The sequence below is a fragment of the Trachymyrmex septentrionalis genome, unplaced genomic scaffold (genome assembly GCF_001594115.1).
Source record: "Trachymyrmex septentrionalis isolate Tsep2-gDNA-1 unplaced genomic scaffold, Tsep1.0 scaffold80, whole genome shotgun sequence".
Taxonomy (NCBI): domain Eukaryota; kingdom Metazoa; phylum Arthropoda; class Insecta; order Hymenoptera; family Formicidae; genus Trachymyrmex; species Trachymyrmex septentrionalis.
Genome location: NW_017305988.1, coordinates 150,112 through 167,154, shown reverse-complemented (window position 1 = coordinate 167,154; position 17,043 = coordinate 150,112). Strand labels below are relative to the sequence as shown.

General features: G+C 44.6%; 1 protein-coding gene across 4 annotated transcripts in view; it reads left to right on the top strand.

Moving 5' to 3' along the window:
* Positions 1-17,043, top strand: part of LOC108754748 (protein bric-a-brac 2) — a 64,504-nt gene that overhangs the window by 39,491 nt on the left and 7,970 nt on the right. The window contains exon 1 of one of the 4 annotated variants that reach the window (XM_018497307.1): positions 8,847-9,093. The exons of the other annotated variants lie outside the window; for them this stretch is intronic. Within the exon in view, the coding sequence (XP_018352809.1) occupies positions 9,064-9,093 (30 nt within the window). The 5' untranslated portion in view covers positions 8,847-9,063. Of the gene's footprint in view, positions 1-8,846; positions 9,094-17,043 lie in introns of those variants that run through there. 4 annotated transcript variants of the gene reach the window in all.

Genomic DNA, 17,043 nt, shown 5'->3' with positions numbered 1-17,043 from the left:
TTTTTATTCTGACATTTTGTCAATTGTACGTGTTTTAAGGGAACAAATTGTAAGTCTCTTGAATCTTGGATTCTTTGATTAAGTTTCACTGTACAAGCAAGTAAATAACAGCATTTTTATTAAAAAAGTGCGTGTGTCTCTGATATGATCGGTTTTTGTAAAATCCATTTAGCTGACCAATTATCTCAATTAATTCTAATTATTTTATCATTCTATTATGTTAATGAAATTAAAGAGGACAATTGGCATAATCAGTTGAAAATATTTTATTAAATTGAATATCTTTGCGTTTACACTGGAGAAAAATTTGCCAAATTTTAATACCCTTATTTAAATTCTTCGAATACTTAAAAATAAATATTTATTTAAACAAATAATCATGATAGTTGAATCAAATTAATGATTTTTGATCAAACAAATATGTGTTTACATTTAGAAAGTTTATATTTACTTAGAACTCAAACAAATATTTATTAAAATTTGATATTTGTTTTCAGTGTACATTGAAGTGTCAATAAAACATGACTACTATCGAGACATCATGAAATAGAGTATTCTGTAGTTTTTATCTCACTGCTCTGTAAAAGATGCCAATTAAATAATACTGGTATCAGCTGATTAATATTGAAAAACCAACAATATCGATTGATCGTTCGGTTTCGTATTTTTAAATATCGATATTTTCTCCGTTTTTATAAGTACATTGTGTGTGCCCCACTTGATACTGCATTACATATAAGACAATTACTCGCGTTAACATTCATCGTCTCGTCGTCGGCGAGGAGCTTCACACTGTTCATTCCAAATATTTTACGCGGGGAGAAATAGACGACAAAGTAAATATAGTAGCCGTCGTTTCCTCAACCGAGTTCCGTAGCGAGCGAGTAAAAGTGTCGAGTGAGTGCCTTTAGTTAAATTTAAGCGTCCTCGTGCAATGTGTGCATCCGCGATGCGTCTCTCGCGGCGAGCCGCTCGGCCGCGAATATATCCATGGAACGGTCGCGGTTGGTCGTTTCGCAGAGCCGCCTTTTTCGGAACCGCCGTCTGCTGCTGCTGCTGTTGCTGCTGCTGCTGCTGTTAATCGGCGCCACGAGCATTCTGCGACCGTTGCCGCAGAACATTTTCGTAGCGAGCGACATCGATCGGATGGTGGAACGCGCGCTTCGCCCAAAGTACCTCCGGCTGTAGGCGACCGGGCAGGTTACCCGCGTGAGACGGGGCGACGAAACCGAAAAAGGAGAGAGAGGAAAAAAGGGGGGAGGGCGGAAAGATAAAAGACACGAGGGAGAGAAATCACGCGGGTCCAGCTTACTCGCGCGACTGTACCGGGTGTCTGCGTCTCGTCGCTGGTCCAGTCGCCACGCCACGCCACGCCGCGTCTAGAGAGGACGAGAGAAACGCGGAGGGTGAGAGGGTGAGGGGTTGAGGAGGAGAGGTTGAGCCCTGCTTAAATCTCGGCTATGAAAAAGGGACCCGCGTTCGCGAACGCGTTGTCATCGGTGATGTCGCAGAGCACGGCACCTTCTTCCCCCTTCAATCACGCGATATTTGATCCTCTTGTATATGCGGTACACGATCTCCTTTCTCATGCGGTACATTTGCACGCGATAATAAACAATACTTATCAAGTCACGTATCGTACAATTGTTTTTAGCTGCTGAAATATATAGGTACACGAGGATGGAGGAAAGAGAAGAGCGGAAAGAGAATGCGGTGAAAGTACAAAGATGAAAAAACGATCCTAATATATATATATCCGCGGCGGCACGTATCCTACAATGGGTCCATTTATTTCGCGCGTCTTAAAGCTGCATGAGGACGTTTCGAGCTTTCCCTTTCTCATTTTACTCTCTTCGTCGTATACATACGTAGGTATATGGATACATGCAACTGATAATTTCGCTCGCCACGAGGGTACCAGGACGGCGCGGACGCTCTGTAGGTCGCGGAATGACTTTATGACCGTAGTAGCCTCCTTATCTGCCTCTCCCCCCGCCCCCCACATAGCGAACTAGAAGAAAGGTAGAAGAAGCAAACGCGAGAAAGAGAAGCGGACAAACAGACGAGGAGAAGGAACGAAAAAGTAACGGTTTGGCGCTTCCTCGACCGACTGTACTCGCGGTTTCTGCAGCGCGCGGCATGCATGCGTGCGTGCGTGCGCGCGCGCGCGCGTAGAATTGCACGCCGCGCAGCGCGGCCCATGTTCGTATGCACGTTTATGCGTGCGCGCTGTCGTCGCACGCGTGTGTGCGTGCGTAGCGAGGGCGGGAGGAGGAGAAGGCGGGAGCCGTGCGAGCGAGCGAGCGGCTGGAGCCGCAGATTCTCTTTGTCCGCGCAAGCTCTGCAACAGCCCACGATTCCACGTCTTCCCTACCCCTCTCCCTTCTCCTCTTCCTGCCGCCGCCACCACCATCGCCGCCGCCGCCGCCGCCGTCGCTGCTGCTGGTGCTGCCGCTGCTGCCGCTCTGCTGCTGCTGCTGCTGCTGCTTCACTCTCTTCCACCCACCGTCCTCCGCACGTCCTCCATCCGTCGCTTCTGCCTCCTCCCTGGACCCACGGCACGATCGCATCTCGCTCGTTCGCTCGCCGTGTCTCCCTCGGTCCTTCCTCTTGCTCGCCACTCTGCCGAATCCGTGCCCTCTCACGCCTCCACCAACCACTCTCTCCCGCCCCGCCGCACCGCGGCCGTCTCTCTGCCACTCGATCGCTGCTAGTGCCGAGTCGAGTCAGCCCGACGCGACGCGACGCGACGCGACGCGACGCGACGCGACGCAGGGACGGCCCGAGGGAGGAATGATCCGAGGGCCCGTCAAGGGCGCGCGGAAGGGGTAATTCGATCGTCCCCGTATGTCCACCGGGCCGCTCCGGGGATTCGAATTATTAAACTACGCGATTCCCTTCCTTCCCCTCCCCCTCTGCCTACCCCTTCAGGCTACCTTATGCGTCTCGTGATACCGCGATTTAGCGTTGGATAACTGCCTGCCCCGACGTCGACGCCGACGCCGACGCGCCGCTGCAATCCGTGCGTTTGAGAATCCCTCCAAGATTTTCCTGGGAGCTGGGAGGTGTTTTTTCACGGGGAGGTTCTAATCCTCTAACGTAATCCCTTTCTAACGTGTATTTTTGCACGTGCTCCCAAGACTCGCGCGGGAATTCTAAACGGCAGGCTAAAGGTACGATGTTACACAGGCGTGTTCGCGACTCATGAAAATGTTCCTCCATGAAGCATAAATTTTCAAGTTCCGCAAATTGCCTAGGGGACTTCAGGCTTCTCTCACTGCATTAGAAATTAACGATCGTTATTACGGGTAGCGAGGTACTCTCCGTGGCACATATTTCGCGGTAACCTTTTCCTTCCATCTCCGGGTATTTAACGTCGTGATTTAATATCGCATTTAGCGTTTACAAATCGGAGCTGGCAGTCGTGGTTGTTGCAGCATTAAACGTATATTCACGTATTCATCAAAGAAGACGTATCGCATTGAAGCATTCAATAACTGTTGCTTCAATAACTAATGCAACGATTATCTGTATTATATAAGATTTACGTACGTACATACGATTGCGTTTAATTGCACAAGATTTAACTGTGCGCGATTAAGTGCAATTATATAATAATACGAAACTCATATCTCACAGCCATTCCGACGCCGATCGCGTTAGCGTGCGTTAGTGTGCGCGCATATTGCATATTCGCGAGACGTCACGTTGGAGAACGCGACGACGCGTCGCGTCGGGTCGAACGTGTCAAAGTAAACGTTCGGTGCAGCGAAAAATTTTACCCTCCTCCCCCTCCCCGCGCCCTTCCGCCCCCCCCCCGTTTCGTAGAGCAACTTTCACGAGCGCGCTCGAAAAATCCCCGGCGGAGAAAGTTTGTTTACGAACGGGCCACAGGGGGAATAAATCGGCCGAATATATTCCCGAACGGGTTGCGCCGACTGTAAGTTGCAGGGTTGTTAAAGGCGTAAGATTACGTTATGTCTGCGAGCTTTCTCCGAGTATTATAACGAGGGTAACCACGTTTTAAATTTTAAAAACGTATCTCAAAGTATTCGGTAACAATCGGGTAGCTCTTGGACGATTGTTTTTCTTTCGCAGAATTTTGCCAAGTACCTAGCTAAACATTTATTTAGCTATAGATACAGATCTGAAAACTACTTGCTTGGACCATCGAAGTAAATAATAAAGTAGGACTCTCAAAAATGTTGAGCAATGCTGTAAAAAGTATTAACATTCTGGTAACCGATTTGAGCGTCCTATGTAATTTTGACGGTCCAACAAAATTATTTTCAAATCTGTATTTAGCTATTTTTTTTTAGCTACTTCAGTAAAATTGACCTCTTTCTGTACAGTATTGCTCAGTAGAGTATTTAAAAATTTAGTGGGATATAAATCTAAAAAAAAAAAATATATATATATACATATATAACTTTGTTGGACTATCAAAATAATTATGTGGGACGTTGAAAGTTGTGAGAATATTAAAACTTTTTGCAGCATTGCTTATCGCTTGAATTTCCGACGTGTTGTGATTCAACAAAATTACTTTCAGATTGTATTTAGCAAAATTTTCAAATACTTCAGTAAAAGAGAACGTTGTTCTCGTGTATATATTATTCAGTTATTAATTTATTGAAGACGATCGAAAGTTTCGATATTTTATTTAGTCATGTAGACAAAATATGAAAGATGTGATTTTTTTTACACGATTCTGTGTCGAGCGTGGCTGGATGCATGGAAAGTCAAGTTCAATTAAGTATTATACATAATTACTTCATATGCATTAATGAATATTAATATTCTACAAAAAAAAATGAGATTTTTTTTTTACAAATCTATCCTCAAATCTCTGATTCCCGAATAAAAAGAATAATAAGAATCGATATTTGTTATACGAAGCGAGTTAATGTTTAATTAGATTTTTACTATCGATTTTGAAATCGAACTTATTCCGTTTAGTGTACTGATATATTCTCCAGCGATATTGAGTGTTATTAAAGCGAGTCGAAGGCGGTTCGCGCGAGAAGACCCAAGATGCGAAACACGCCGACGTGTCTGGCGTGAATGCGAATTAAGAGCGCGGGGAAGATCGGGGGTGGGAGAGGTCGCGGTAAAAGAGGAAAGGGGAAGGATTTCGACTCTGTTTCTTGTAACGAGAGACTGACGACGGCGTGCGCGCCGCCGCTGCAGAAGAAAGACTCGTCTAGAAGAAGAGCTTGAAAGATCGAAAGAGAAAGCACTTGAATACATTATAACGAATAATCTGAAATAAATAGCGTGTCGCTTCCGAATTAATAGTACTTTTAATCGCGATTAAGAATCTCGATTAAATCATCTATTCAAAAGAAATCACACAATGGAACGGAAAAGTAGCTCTAGTTTTAAAAATAACGGATTAATAACAAAGTTATTAAATACGATGGATTATATTTAAAACGTTTAAGATTTTGCTTCAAGTATCTAAAACTTTAAATAGATATAGATGTGGAAAGAATTTTATCGGACCATCAAAACAGTTGGAGGATGTTCAAGCAGGTTGCTAAAATGTCCAAACTTTTTGTTTGTGCATTACTTGAGATTCCTACATAATTATTTCGACGGTTTGACAACATTATCTTCAGATCTGTATCTGGCTAATAAATTTTCAGATACTTCAGCAAAATCGTTCTTTCCGTGTATTACTAATTTTGTTCTATAATAATAATAACAATTTCGTTAATGAGGAAAATCAAGCGGTTAGTTGTCGAATATTCGATGAAAGACCAGCGTGGTCTTCAAGGCCTTGGTGTTAGTAGTAACGGACGTTCCGCAGGCAGGCAGGCAGACCGGCCGGCCGGCACCACCGCTGATGCGGCTCGAATACCGATTGCACAGACGGCGGTGGCGGTGGCGGCGGCGGCGAAAACAACGACACGCTCTCTTGGGGAGATTATCCTGGTCGTCGTTCCGTGCCGAAGCTCCGCCGATAGATCGATCCTCTCTGTCGCCCGCATACCTCTCGACTTAACGTCTCTTCGGAGCTGTCCCGCCTCGCCTCGCGTCGCCTCGCGTCGCGTCGCGTCGCGGCTGGTGCACACACGCCGACGTCCCTTCGTCGGGGACTCGTTCGGACTGTCGCCAGGATCGTGACGCAACTCTACGGTGCCTGCGTGCCATTTCTCACCGAATCGCGTCGTGAAGTATTCAGAAGATACGAAAAAGGAAAAGGGTCACGATACGCGTTGAATCGAAAATCTTCGATGAATCTTTCTATAAACTTGGAAAACTACAATCTAGAGTGTTGGTCGCGTTAACTCTATCCCTGCTCCCTTTGATTCGTTACTCGTCTCCCTCTCCCCGTCTTAGAAGCAAGATACGCAACCGAGAATGGTCGATCACGATTAATCGCGCGTATCCATCCGTCATAATTAGACAGCACGCGTCTCCTTGGCCGTTAATGCAAATGGGACGTATTCCCTTGTGGCTCACTTGCGACTTGCGATGCAGGGAACGCGATGTCGCGCATACGCCACTGCCAATTCTCCGTCCCCCTTTCGCGCCCACGTGCGTGCGTACGACGATCTCCATCGTCTCCGTTGCGCTTACGATGAATCGCCCCTCATCTCTCTATCTCACTCCCTCCCTACCATCAACTATCCTCTTCACTCTCACGGGTGTCTGCATCCGTCTTCGTCACAGCGGCACCGAATCAAGTCTCTCAATCTCCTCTCTCTCTCTTCCTCTTCTCCCACCCCCTCTCATTTCGTTTCTCTCTCTCTCTCTCTCTCTCTCTTTCGTTCTCTCTTTCGGTTTGTGTGTGCTCCAGCCGAATTTCTCTCTCTTGCTCTCGCTTGCGTGCCCACTCCTTCGCGCTACGCGCGCACAGTCTCGGCCGGCCGTGTACGAGAGCCGTGTCTCTGTCTACGACGCTTCACGCGTAGCGAACCCCTCTCTTTCTGGCCTTCCACGAGTTCCACGCCACACAGAGGTAGGCGGCCGTGTGTCTCCGGTCTACGTCCTGCTCTCGGTCCGTCTCGCCCGTTTCCGCGCGCGGATCGCGCGCGCACCGACTATCCTCGTCACTCCCGCGCAAGAGACGGCCGCGTTTCTGTCGAGCATGCCGCAGACTTGGCTCGCCCCCAGTCGCGCCCCTCTGGCCCCGACCGACCGCGGTTGTGCCTCGTCGAGCCCCTCCACTTGATCAGCATCCCCTGCACGCCCCCGTCGCCCTTTCTCTCTCTCTCTCTCTCTCTCTCTCTCTCTCGCGCGCGCGCGCTCTTGCTCTTTCCCACCGATATATCCCATGATACCCCGCCAGCACGGCTTGGTCAGGTACATTTGGTCTCTCTCTGGCCTGACGCCGCGCGCAAGTCGCCGGTTCACTCGCTCTCTGTCCTTCGTCGAGCACGCATCCCCCGCGAGCCGCTTCCTCGAGCGCGCGCTGAATCCGTCCTTGTTCCCGACGGCGAATTTCGCGGCGTTCTCCTCTACCTCTACCTCCTCCTCCTCCTTCTCCTCTTCCTCGTCGTCCTCCTCTTCCTCCACCTCTTCCTCCTCCGCCGCTTCCTCCTGCTCGCCGCGTCCTCCTCATCTCCTCCGAATGCCGTGCGTCCTCAGCACGGAGCGCCGAATGCCATTTCACTTTCGTTGGGCTTCGCCGCGTAGGAGATCGGGCCCTGCCAGGAATTATCCTCTCGTTCTGTGCTCTCGTAATCTCCTCGTACGCGCGTATTTTCGGCTTTCTCGCGGCTGCGTCGTCGTCCACAGCGACGACGACGACGACGACGACCACGACGACGACGACGACGACGACGACGACGACGACGACGACGAGGACGACGACGACGACGGCGACAACGACGAGGAGGACGATCACGTTGGCGACCACGGCGACGATCACCGCGACACGTTTTCTCGCAGTGACTTCCCGGCGACTTCTGCCTCCACCTCCGCGTCGTCCTCCCTCTCGCTCGTCGTCGCCGCCGTCTTTTCTTCTTCTTCTTCTTCTTCCTCCGCTCTTCCTTTTCCTCGTCCTCTGTCTGCTTCCCAGCCGTCACTTCCTCCACCTCCACCTCCTCCTCTTCCTCCTCCTACTACTACTACTACTACTACTACTACTACTACTACTCTTCTTCTTCTTTCACCACCTCCTCCGCCTCCTCCTCTTCTTCTGTCTCGACGAGGGACCCTTCACCCACGGAGCGCCGCAGCCAGGTGAGTGATAAACGATACAACTTCCTTCGCGCCTGAATACGATAGACCGGAGCGTTGTCTCTCGCGAGAAACAGCGTCGTGATATCGCTCGCTGCAGCCGCTACAGGCCGCTGCAGGCCGCTACAGGGCGATGGGCATTGCTCCCTCAGTGGATCGTCGGCGAGAGGAAGAAGGCGACGGCGGGTGGTGGAGAAGAAGCAACAAGGGAGAGAGAAAGAGAGAACGGAACGGGGGGACTTTATGCGGGCACAAACGTTCCGTCACGTCGCGCCGTGCCGTGCCGTGCCGTGTCGAATCTCGAGCGATCATAGTCACGCCAAACGACGGAGCCGCCGCGCCGTTTCGAGATATTTTCGTGCCGAACAACACTCGTTGTGCACAAGTATGCGCCGGTCGCGGCCGTCGGCCTCCCCAACACCGGCCCCGTCTCGGCGCGATCCAGATTTGTTTCGCTCGTGGAACCTTCTCGTCGTCGACGAAGCTGGTTGCACTTTACCTCCTCCAAGTCGCCGAGTTGTTCTCAATTTCAATCCTCCCATGTCCATTTCTCTCGGAATGTAGTTTATCTCGGTGTTAATCTCGGTTCGACGAATTCTTTTTTCTTATCCTAAGAATTCTTTATTCTAGAGAAGAAAAAGATGAAGAGCAAGGTGAATCTCGAGATTGAAGTTTGTACATAGAAACGGACATTCGAAAATCATAGTTCATCTAGTTCAGCTAGGAATTTATACGTCCCGACACGCCTTGGTGTACGCTGATGAAGATCACGCGCACGATGCAAAAGCATATGTGTGTGGTATATGCAAATGGATTCGCCAACGTATAAGTCGCTATACATATTGTTTAGCAGAATTTATGTAGAGCGTTTCGATGGTCGAGGCATTTGTGTTGCGCGCTTTGGTAAGTGTGTGGTTTTTAGTGTGTGTGTGTGTGTGTGTGTGTGTGCATCTCGAACAAAGTTTAATAAGCTACTAGAATTTTACGAGCACCTGTAATTTTAGATCGAGAATTTCATATTGTTTCAAAGTAGAGGAAAAAAGGTTAATCTAATTTTATATAAAGCTGTTAATTAAATTATCAGAAATACTTTTTGATGGTATAAACAATGAATGGTATAAACGTGGGAAACAACATTTTGTTTGTCTCAAATATTTTTTAATATATTTCATCTCAAGGGAAACGCTGTACTTTGTGCGATTTAATTGTAAGTACTGTCAAAGAGATCAGGCTGTCGAACTTGAGACAGATTAGTAAGAACAAGAGAAATTGGGCAATTTCATTTTAATGAAGAGAAGAACAAATCCGTGTGTGTGTGTGTGTGTGTGTGTGTGTGTGTGTGTGGGGGGGGCGAACGTACGTTAAAGATACGAATCCACTCACTCGAGTATCTCATGATGGCTTTTCCTCGAACGAGTCGCGAATGTGTTTACACTGAGACCAAAACGTTTACCATGACCAACACTAAGAAAATCGCATACTACTGCATACTACTGTCACAATTGACACGCGCGATTTTTTAGTCGCGAGTAGACGTGTAGCTGTCGGACCGGTTTCACCATCGGCTAACGCTAACCGACGTTCGATCCTCCTTCTTTGTCTATATCGTGAGCGAAGCGATCTGAGGAGACGAAACATGAATCAATCCGCTTTTTAAGATTGATATTCATTAAATTGATCAGCAGTGAGACTTGTTTGAATTGTCGTCAGTTGTATTATATTTTTAATGAAATAAATTCTATATAACTCTATATAATAAAACAGGGTGTGTGTACATATATCCGTGATTTAAAAGACAAAGAATATGAGCGCAAGTTAGTAAGACACAAGTAGAGGTTTTACGCGTAGAGGCTCCAATCTCACTCCAGAAATTCGGAAACTCTCAAATCTGCCGATATTTATTAGGCAATAGGAAGAGAGCAAAAAAAAATGAAATAGCTGTATAATCCGATAATTTCAATTAATTTCAAATTTTTTACTCCGACAGCAATTTATGTCTTTCGCGAATTGATGAATTTAGTGGATTTCGCATGCTTCGATTCGATACTCCGAGATTGAAACAATATTACGGAAAATTTTATAACGTCCGGCATATTGACGATATTACGGAACATTGGATGACAAATGTTGAAGAATCGTCGATATGAGAATTATTGATGAGACAATAAACAGGACACTTTTATATGCGGCAATAAATTTTGCAACTATTGCAAATTGTATAGCAATATTTTAACGATTTCTTTGACTAAATAAAATCTCTTATCGAATTTTTATGGGATACAATACGAACGCAAAGAATATTATTTAATTCAATAAAACATAACAGAAATGGCTTTATTCAAAATCTCTCTAGTTGTTCCTGTTCTTTGATATTTCTGCCAGATCAAGCTACTTTTTTCGCGCATTTTTATGGCAAATTTTTAAGTTACTGAATTTAATCAATTAACAATGAATGCCTTAGATTATATCGCGAGACATCGACATAACGTTACGAGTTTTCTTAGGTATTATGACGGCTGTATATTTCGTGGAATAGCATCGTTGCATAAAGTGATATGTGAAGTAACGACGACACGTGCTGCCGATGCACCTTTAAGCTGCGTACACACCGTATTCGCGAATTGCTCGTTAACTATAATATATTAACTCTCTTATATCAACGAACTACTCCGAACAAAGATATTATTATTTCTTTTTGTTTAGAGCTCCTCGAGAATTTTAAACGACAAAATTTCTTTACGCCCCAGAGATATTAGTTTTATATATATATTTTTTTTTGTTTTGTTTTACTTTGCAAGCTTGATAAATAAAGCTTTTGAAAATATTTTTATGTAAATGTGTAATATGATTATATATTTTATTACATAATTTTTTTTTTATATAATTACACACTGTAAGATTTGAAACTATATGCCAAACCTAATTGGGCATTCTATTAAAAGTATACGCTATTCTCAGATTAGAAGTAATATTAATAATACGTATAGGTTAAAAGAAATTGTAAAATTTTGTAGAGAATTATAAATACATAGATTATGTAACGCAATTATAAATATTGATTCATTGTTCGACTACGTAATTGATAAGTTAAACGAAAATCACCAGTATTAACAACGCTTATCACTTGGCGTTTTCTCAACGTACGTGAAAAGCTTTTTAATTCCGAGTTTGACAACACTCATACGGGCGATCGATGAAAAGCGAGCGATTCAATGCCGAAAATATGTGACGGAAAACATTGTCTTGTTAGTTACGCGCGATCTGTAACGTTCGGAGCATCTTTATAGCAGAATGCCCCATGAGAAGACGCGCTCGTAAAAGCAGGATGCGTTCTTCCTTTCTTGAAGACACGGATCGAGGGTGACTTGCTCTTAGGTGAGGCCTTTAAACTGTCAGCGAAGCCAGGCCGTTTCCCCATTATCCGACTCTTCTGCTCCACATTCGTAAATATCCGATCGTGCCTATACTGTTGGTCTTCTGCGCGAATCGCAGCTACTCGAATTTTTCCTCATTCATAATTCGAAATTATCGAGAAAATTAAGGGACCTAACCACAATCGAAATTCTACGAGGAAGGAATTTTAATTCTGTAAACAGATTGGTGTAACAGATTTATGTTGGCACTAATCTAGGTTAACTTTAATCTCGCGGTTCAACCTTTTTTTTTTAATTTTTAATCAACTCGAAAAAAATAAAGTTGAATAACGAGATTAAAGTTAATCTGTATTGGTAAAAATGGGCGTTATCGTCGTAATTGATGTTGTCGCATAGAAAAAATTTGTAAAGGTCAAAGTCAGGAAAATTTCTTTTTCTAATAGAGATACAACTTTCGTGTTGTAATCTTTTCATCGTCACTATCCATATTTAGCGCTTAAGAATGTTTGAACAAGTATTCTCGTGACAATTAATGAGAGAGTTAAAGAGAAACAATAGCGTGTATACTTCAATACCTAATAAGTATACGATTATTTTAATATACGTCGTATTTTTTTTTACACTATACGCACCACGAGATATCTCGAAATATTTCTTCCTTTCTAGTGTCTGCAGTGATAAAGTATGACCAAGAAGATATTGACAATAGAAAAATCAATATATTTTCGCTATTGATTACTTTTTACTTTGTCAGCTAAGCATCGTTATGTACATTATGCCAGAAATTTCGAGGTATCAGCTGAATCGTCGATAATGATAATCGAAAGTGTATATAACAATGTTATCGATGTGGATAACAAAATGTTGATGCTTAAATGCCATATAGATATACTGTGCGATCCTCATTCCCCTCGAACGCACCTTCGCGAAAGACTGCGAAAAGACACCTGCTGGTCGTATTCTTACGTTTACTCGAAGCCGAGCACGTGGTGCGGCCAGGGTCGCGCTTCCATTCAGAAAGGAGGTTATGCAGCAACGCAGAAGAGAAAGAGAAAGAGAAAGAGAGAGAATGTTATACTCGTGACGCCCGTTACATTATCAATTCCGTTATGGCGCCGTATTCGTAATAGTGGAGACGACCCTACGACCGTCTTCGGGGGATCCCTCTTGCGCCTCCTCTTCTCGCCAACGCAGCTTTTGCCTCATGTCTCTTTTTCCTTCTTTCTCTTCCACGTGCTCTCCCCCCTCCCCCCCCTCTCTCTCTCTCTCTCTCTCTTGTTTTTCTTCTTTTCTTTCTTCTCTCTATATAAAGCACCGCACTTTCCCTCGGTACGCTCTCTCTTGGCGAACAACCCCTCCCTTCCCGCTGCCCTTTCCTCTCCTACCGCGTTCTTCTTTCCATTTCCGTGAAACCTTTTCCACGAAGGTCGAGCTTTTTTGCGGATTTGCACCTGTTGGACCTCGTGCGCTTCAATCGCTCCCTTATTTCTTTTCATACGGAAAAGCCGCTCGTTTCACTCGCGAGTCGAACGCAGAAAAGTCTTCCCGATTCAACCGATGGATTTCTCAGACTCGATACGAACTTTTCATATATCTCCTTCGAGACGCTCTCTGACACTTTCGTAAATTATTTATCGACTCGCGAAAACGAACGAGGAAAGCGGTTTAACCGACAAGCAAATTTATTAACGCAAGGACACGCGCAAACGCCAACTCCTTGCGAAAGAAAGAAACGATCTTGGTGACTTTTAGCTAGAAGATATACTGCCACAGTTTTTAGGAAACATTTAACGCACTGGAACGCTCTGGAGAAAGAGTTCGCCGATGTTTCTTACTTACAATTTTTGTGTGAAAGTCTCGCAGCTTCATGTTTGTTTCATATGCGAAACTGCATCAACACCCCTGTAATGTTACAGAATTAGATGTCTTTTATATGAAAGTACGAGCAGGCACTTTTTTACGTCTGTACTTTTATAAGCACGCTTTTCAGAAGTTTTTTTCTAGAAGAAACCACAGAGTCAAACTTAACTTGGCAATTCACAGTGTGATAATGCAAGTTGTAATAACTTTAAAAACTTGAATTACACCACAAACAAATATAAGGAAACTGTTCTTCTCAAGACAATTGAAGCTGGCAATTTGTCCTTCTCTCATAAAGAAGTGTTGCATCTAATGAAACTTGCCCAGGCTGGCCATACTCTGGCTACGTCATTTACTTCGTGCGAAGATTATTTTCTCTACAAATTCTGAAATTCGCGTATCGATCACGATCGACGCGACCCGAAAGCAAAACGCAGGCGAGCCAAAACCGGAAGCGGAGCGGAGCTTCACCGGGGAAGTGAAAAGAGAATCGGGCTTTTTTTTCGCCACTGTCTCGCATCAATTAGTCTAGGATAATTGGTCGGCCGATGCCCTTGAACCCTAAGTATTGATTGGTGAGGTCGGATTCTGTCGGTGTGTCCCTCTTGCCTCCGAACCGATGGCACCACCCCTATGCATCCACCTCCGAACCGACCGACCAACCAACCAACCACCTGCCGCCGCCGCCGCCGCCGCCGCCGCCTAACCCCCGCATCGAACCCCCTTTCGTTCCCCTAATACGTCCCGCGCATGCAACCCTTCGTCCGTGGTTCTCCAAGTGCCGTCGCCGTTAAAGCACCGCGTGTCAGCAAAGGTTTTTCTGCCCTTTATTTATTTAATTGAACTACGAAACGCCATTTTCCACGAGCGCAATCCGAAATCTATACACCACTCTTCTCGCCCCTCGCATCTCTCTCTCTCTCTCTCTTCCCCTCCCCCTCCCCTCCCCCTCCCTCCTTTCCTCCCTCTCTCTTCGACTGTATCGCTCTCCATCCCTCTCCGCATCCTTTGCTGTCGAACTCGAGCAACGACAACGCGAGCGAAATTCCACCGAGGGAATTCCACCGAGAATCGAACGTCATTTCGTTCGGATACACGGAGATGCGGCTCATTGCACGGTAATTTCATTGCAACGGACGAGACCCCTCGTTGTACGTTCGTGGCCCCCGCCGAATTTGATTTATCGTGTAACGTGCCTGTCTCGCGAGGACGTAGATCCGCTCTTTGTGCGTTTACAGTTGCGGAACATCTATCAGTTTCCTAATATAATTGAGCGCATTATTAATTCATGCACAAGCCAATTAAAAAAAAAAAAAACACAACTGTTTAATCACAATTTGAATATACATTATTCGTCATAACATAAAATAAAATATAATAAAGTCGATTGTAAAAGATGTTTGCAATTATCTATCTATTGCCTCTATTTTTAGTTTCTGTATAGTAATTGTGTAATTTTTAACTATAGTTAATTTTTGATGTATACGTAATAATTCGGAGCTGATTTTTTATCCATAAATAAAATGTATTTGATCAATTTTATGGTATCAAGTTCGAATTTCGAGCAGCGATCATCAAAGTATTTTTAAATTGTTGAGATCACAGAGTTGCAGATAATAAATTCGTGTAAACAAACGGTTTTTCTCTCTCTTCTTTTTTTTATCTGTATTATTGTTATGCACTTATCGCGTTTTCATTTCTCGTTGCTTATAAATTTTAATTCTAATGTTAAAGCACACTATTAAGAATGGATATAAAATTTGAAGACGATGGTATCTCAACGTTTAGTACGCAATTCAAATGTTTACACACGGACATTTTACCAATAAAATGTCCATGTAATTGCGATGCATTACGTTAAACTATTCTATACACCGTAACGAGTAGAGAGTGACACGAGACAATTCTTATTATTACAAATCCATTACAGTTGCGGCGTGATAAAATTGGATCCTTGACAATTTTACCCCAATTGCGAATCACTCGATCCGATCCATTAACCGACAGAGAACGAATGCTGTTAAAACAGACAATGTGTACCGAAATTATAACGCGTTATCATGCATTGTTATCGAGTGTCCTTCAATTATATGGTGAAAGCGGTTGTAGCATTTGAAGGATAGTGATGGAGACCTTTTCTACAATCGACTTTGTTCAACAGCTGACTTTATCGCTTTCACGAAAAACTGGGAAAACTTGGAAATACGACGAATTGCTGAAATTATATGGTTCTTCTTGATACTAAGATAAATGTCGCCATTAAATTCGAATCTTTCAATCTTAGTCATTTATCTAACTTAATATCAAACTTTATAAGTTAACGGTTAACTACATTACACTGAAAAAAAAAACTAAATATATATTTGAATGATTCCAAATATTCAACTAAATTTAAACATGTACTTATTTGATACAAAAACCGTTAATTTATGATTCAACTATCGTTTTTTTTTATCGAGTAAATATTTATTTATTGTAAGTAAACATTTATTTTGTATTATTTAAAGAAATATATATTAAGATTTAGTTTTTTTTTTTTTCAGTATACAGTATCGAGAAATCGCAAGAGATTGAAATTGTATTGCATTTTTGCACTCTCTAGACATAATTTTATTTAATTTTATTCAGCATGCTATGTATGCACTATACAGTATTGAAATTAAAAATCCACTGCGTCTTTAATTTTCCAAGACTGAAAAAGTGAAGGTCTTAAAAAGATTCAAGAATTCCAATTTCTAATATAGTACGTTTGTGAAATAAGTTATTGTTGTATTCGACGCTTTATACGTATATTCCGGATCCGAGAACTGAGGCGTGATCCTCTTTGCCAAAAGTCGCACCGCTGTCATTGCCATTGTCGTCGTCCTCGTTGGGGGTTAGTCCGCTCGCTTTCTCATTCGTCTCGACGGAGACGCTCGATTATCGCATGCCCCACGACCCGACCAACGCCATCAAACTCCCGAGCCGCCGAGATCGAAGATCCGCGGACGTTTCGGGCGGCCGTGCACGCCCGGCCGTAACGAGCCGGCGAACGCGAGCGAGCAAAGGTACGAGAGAGACAGACAGACAGACAGAGAGAGAGAGAGAGAGAGAGAGGGTGAGAGAAAGGGACGCGTGTGCGCGCGTGGAAACGCTTGGAAGTCATTGGTGTCGATGCCGTTGTGAGTACCGAGAGAAACGAGAGAGAGAAAGAGAGAGTGAGAGAGAGGGTGTGTGAGTGTGCGTATCGGGGGTTGGGGGTGGTCGATACGGCCCTGGGGCCGCGACAGCCGCGTCGGAGGCCTCCCCATTCTTCCTGCAGGCGTTTTTGCCTCCGCCACGTTTCAGCCCTCTCCACACAACCCCTTTCCCTGACCGCGCCATCCTCCTTCCTCTCGGTTCTCTCTTATTCTCTCTCTCTCTCTCTCTCTCTCTCTCTCTCTCTCTCTCTGTGAATTTTTTTCTCTTCCTTTCTCTTTATCTCTCCCTTTCTTTTTCATCCCACTCTTGTCGCTCTATCTCTCTCCCCCCCCTCTTCCCTCTCCCCCCTTCTCTCTTGCTTTCCTTGTCACACTCTCAATCCATCCAGCCTGATCTACCATCTCACCCTCCGATTCTCCACCCACGCAACGCGTTCCAG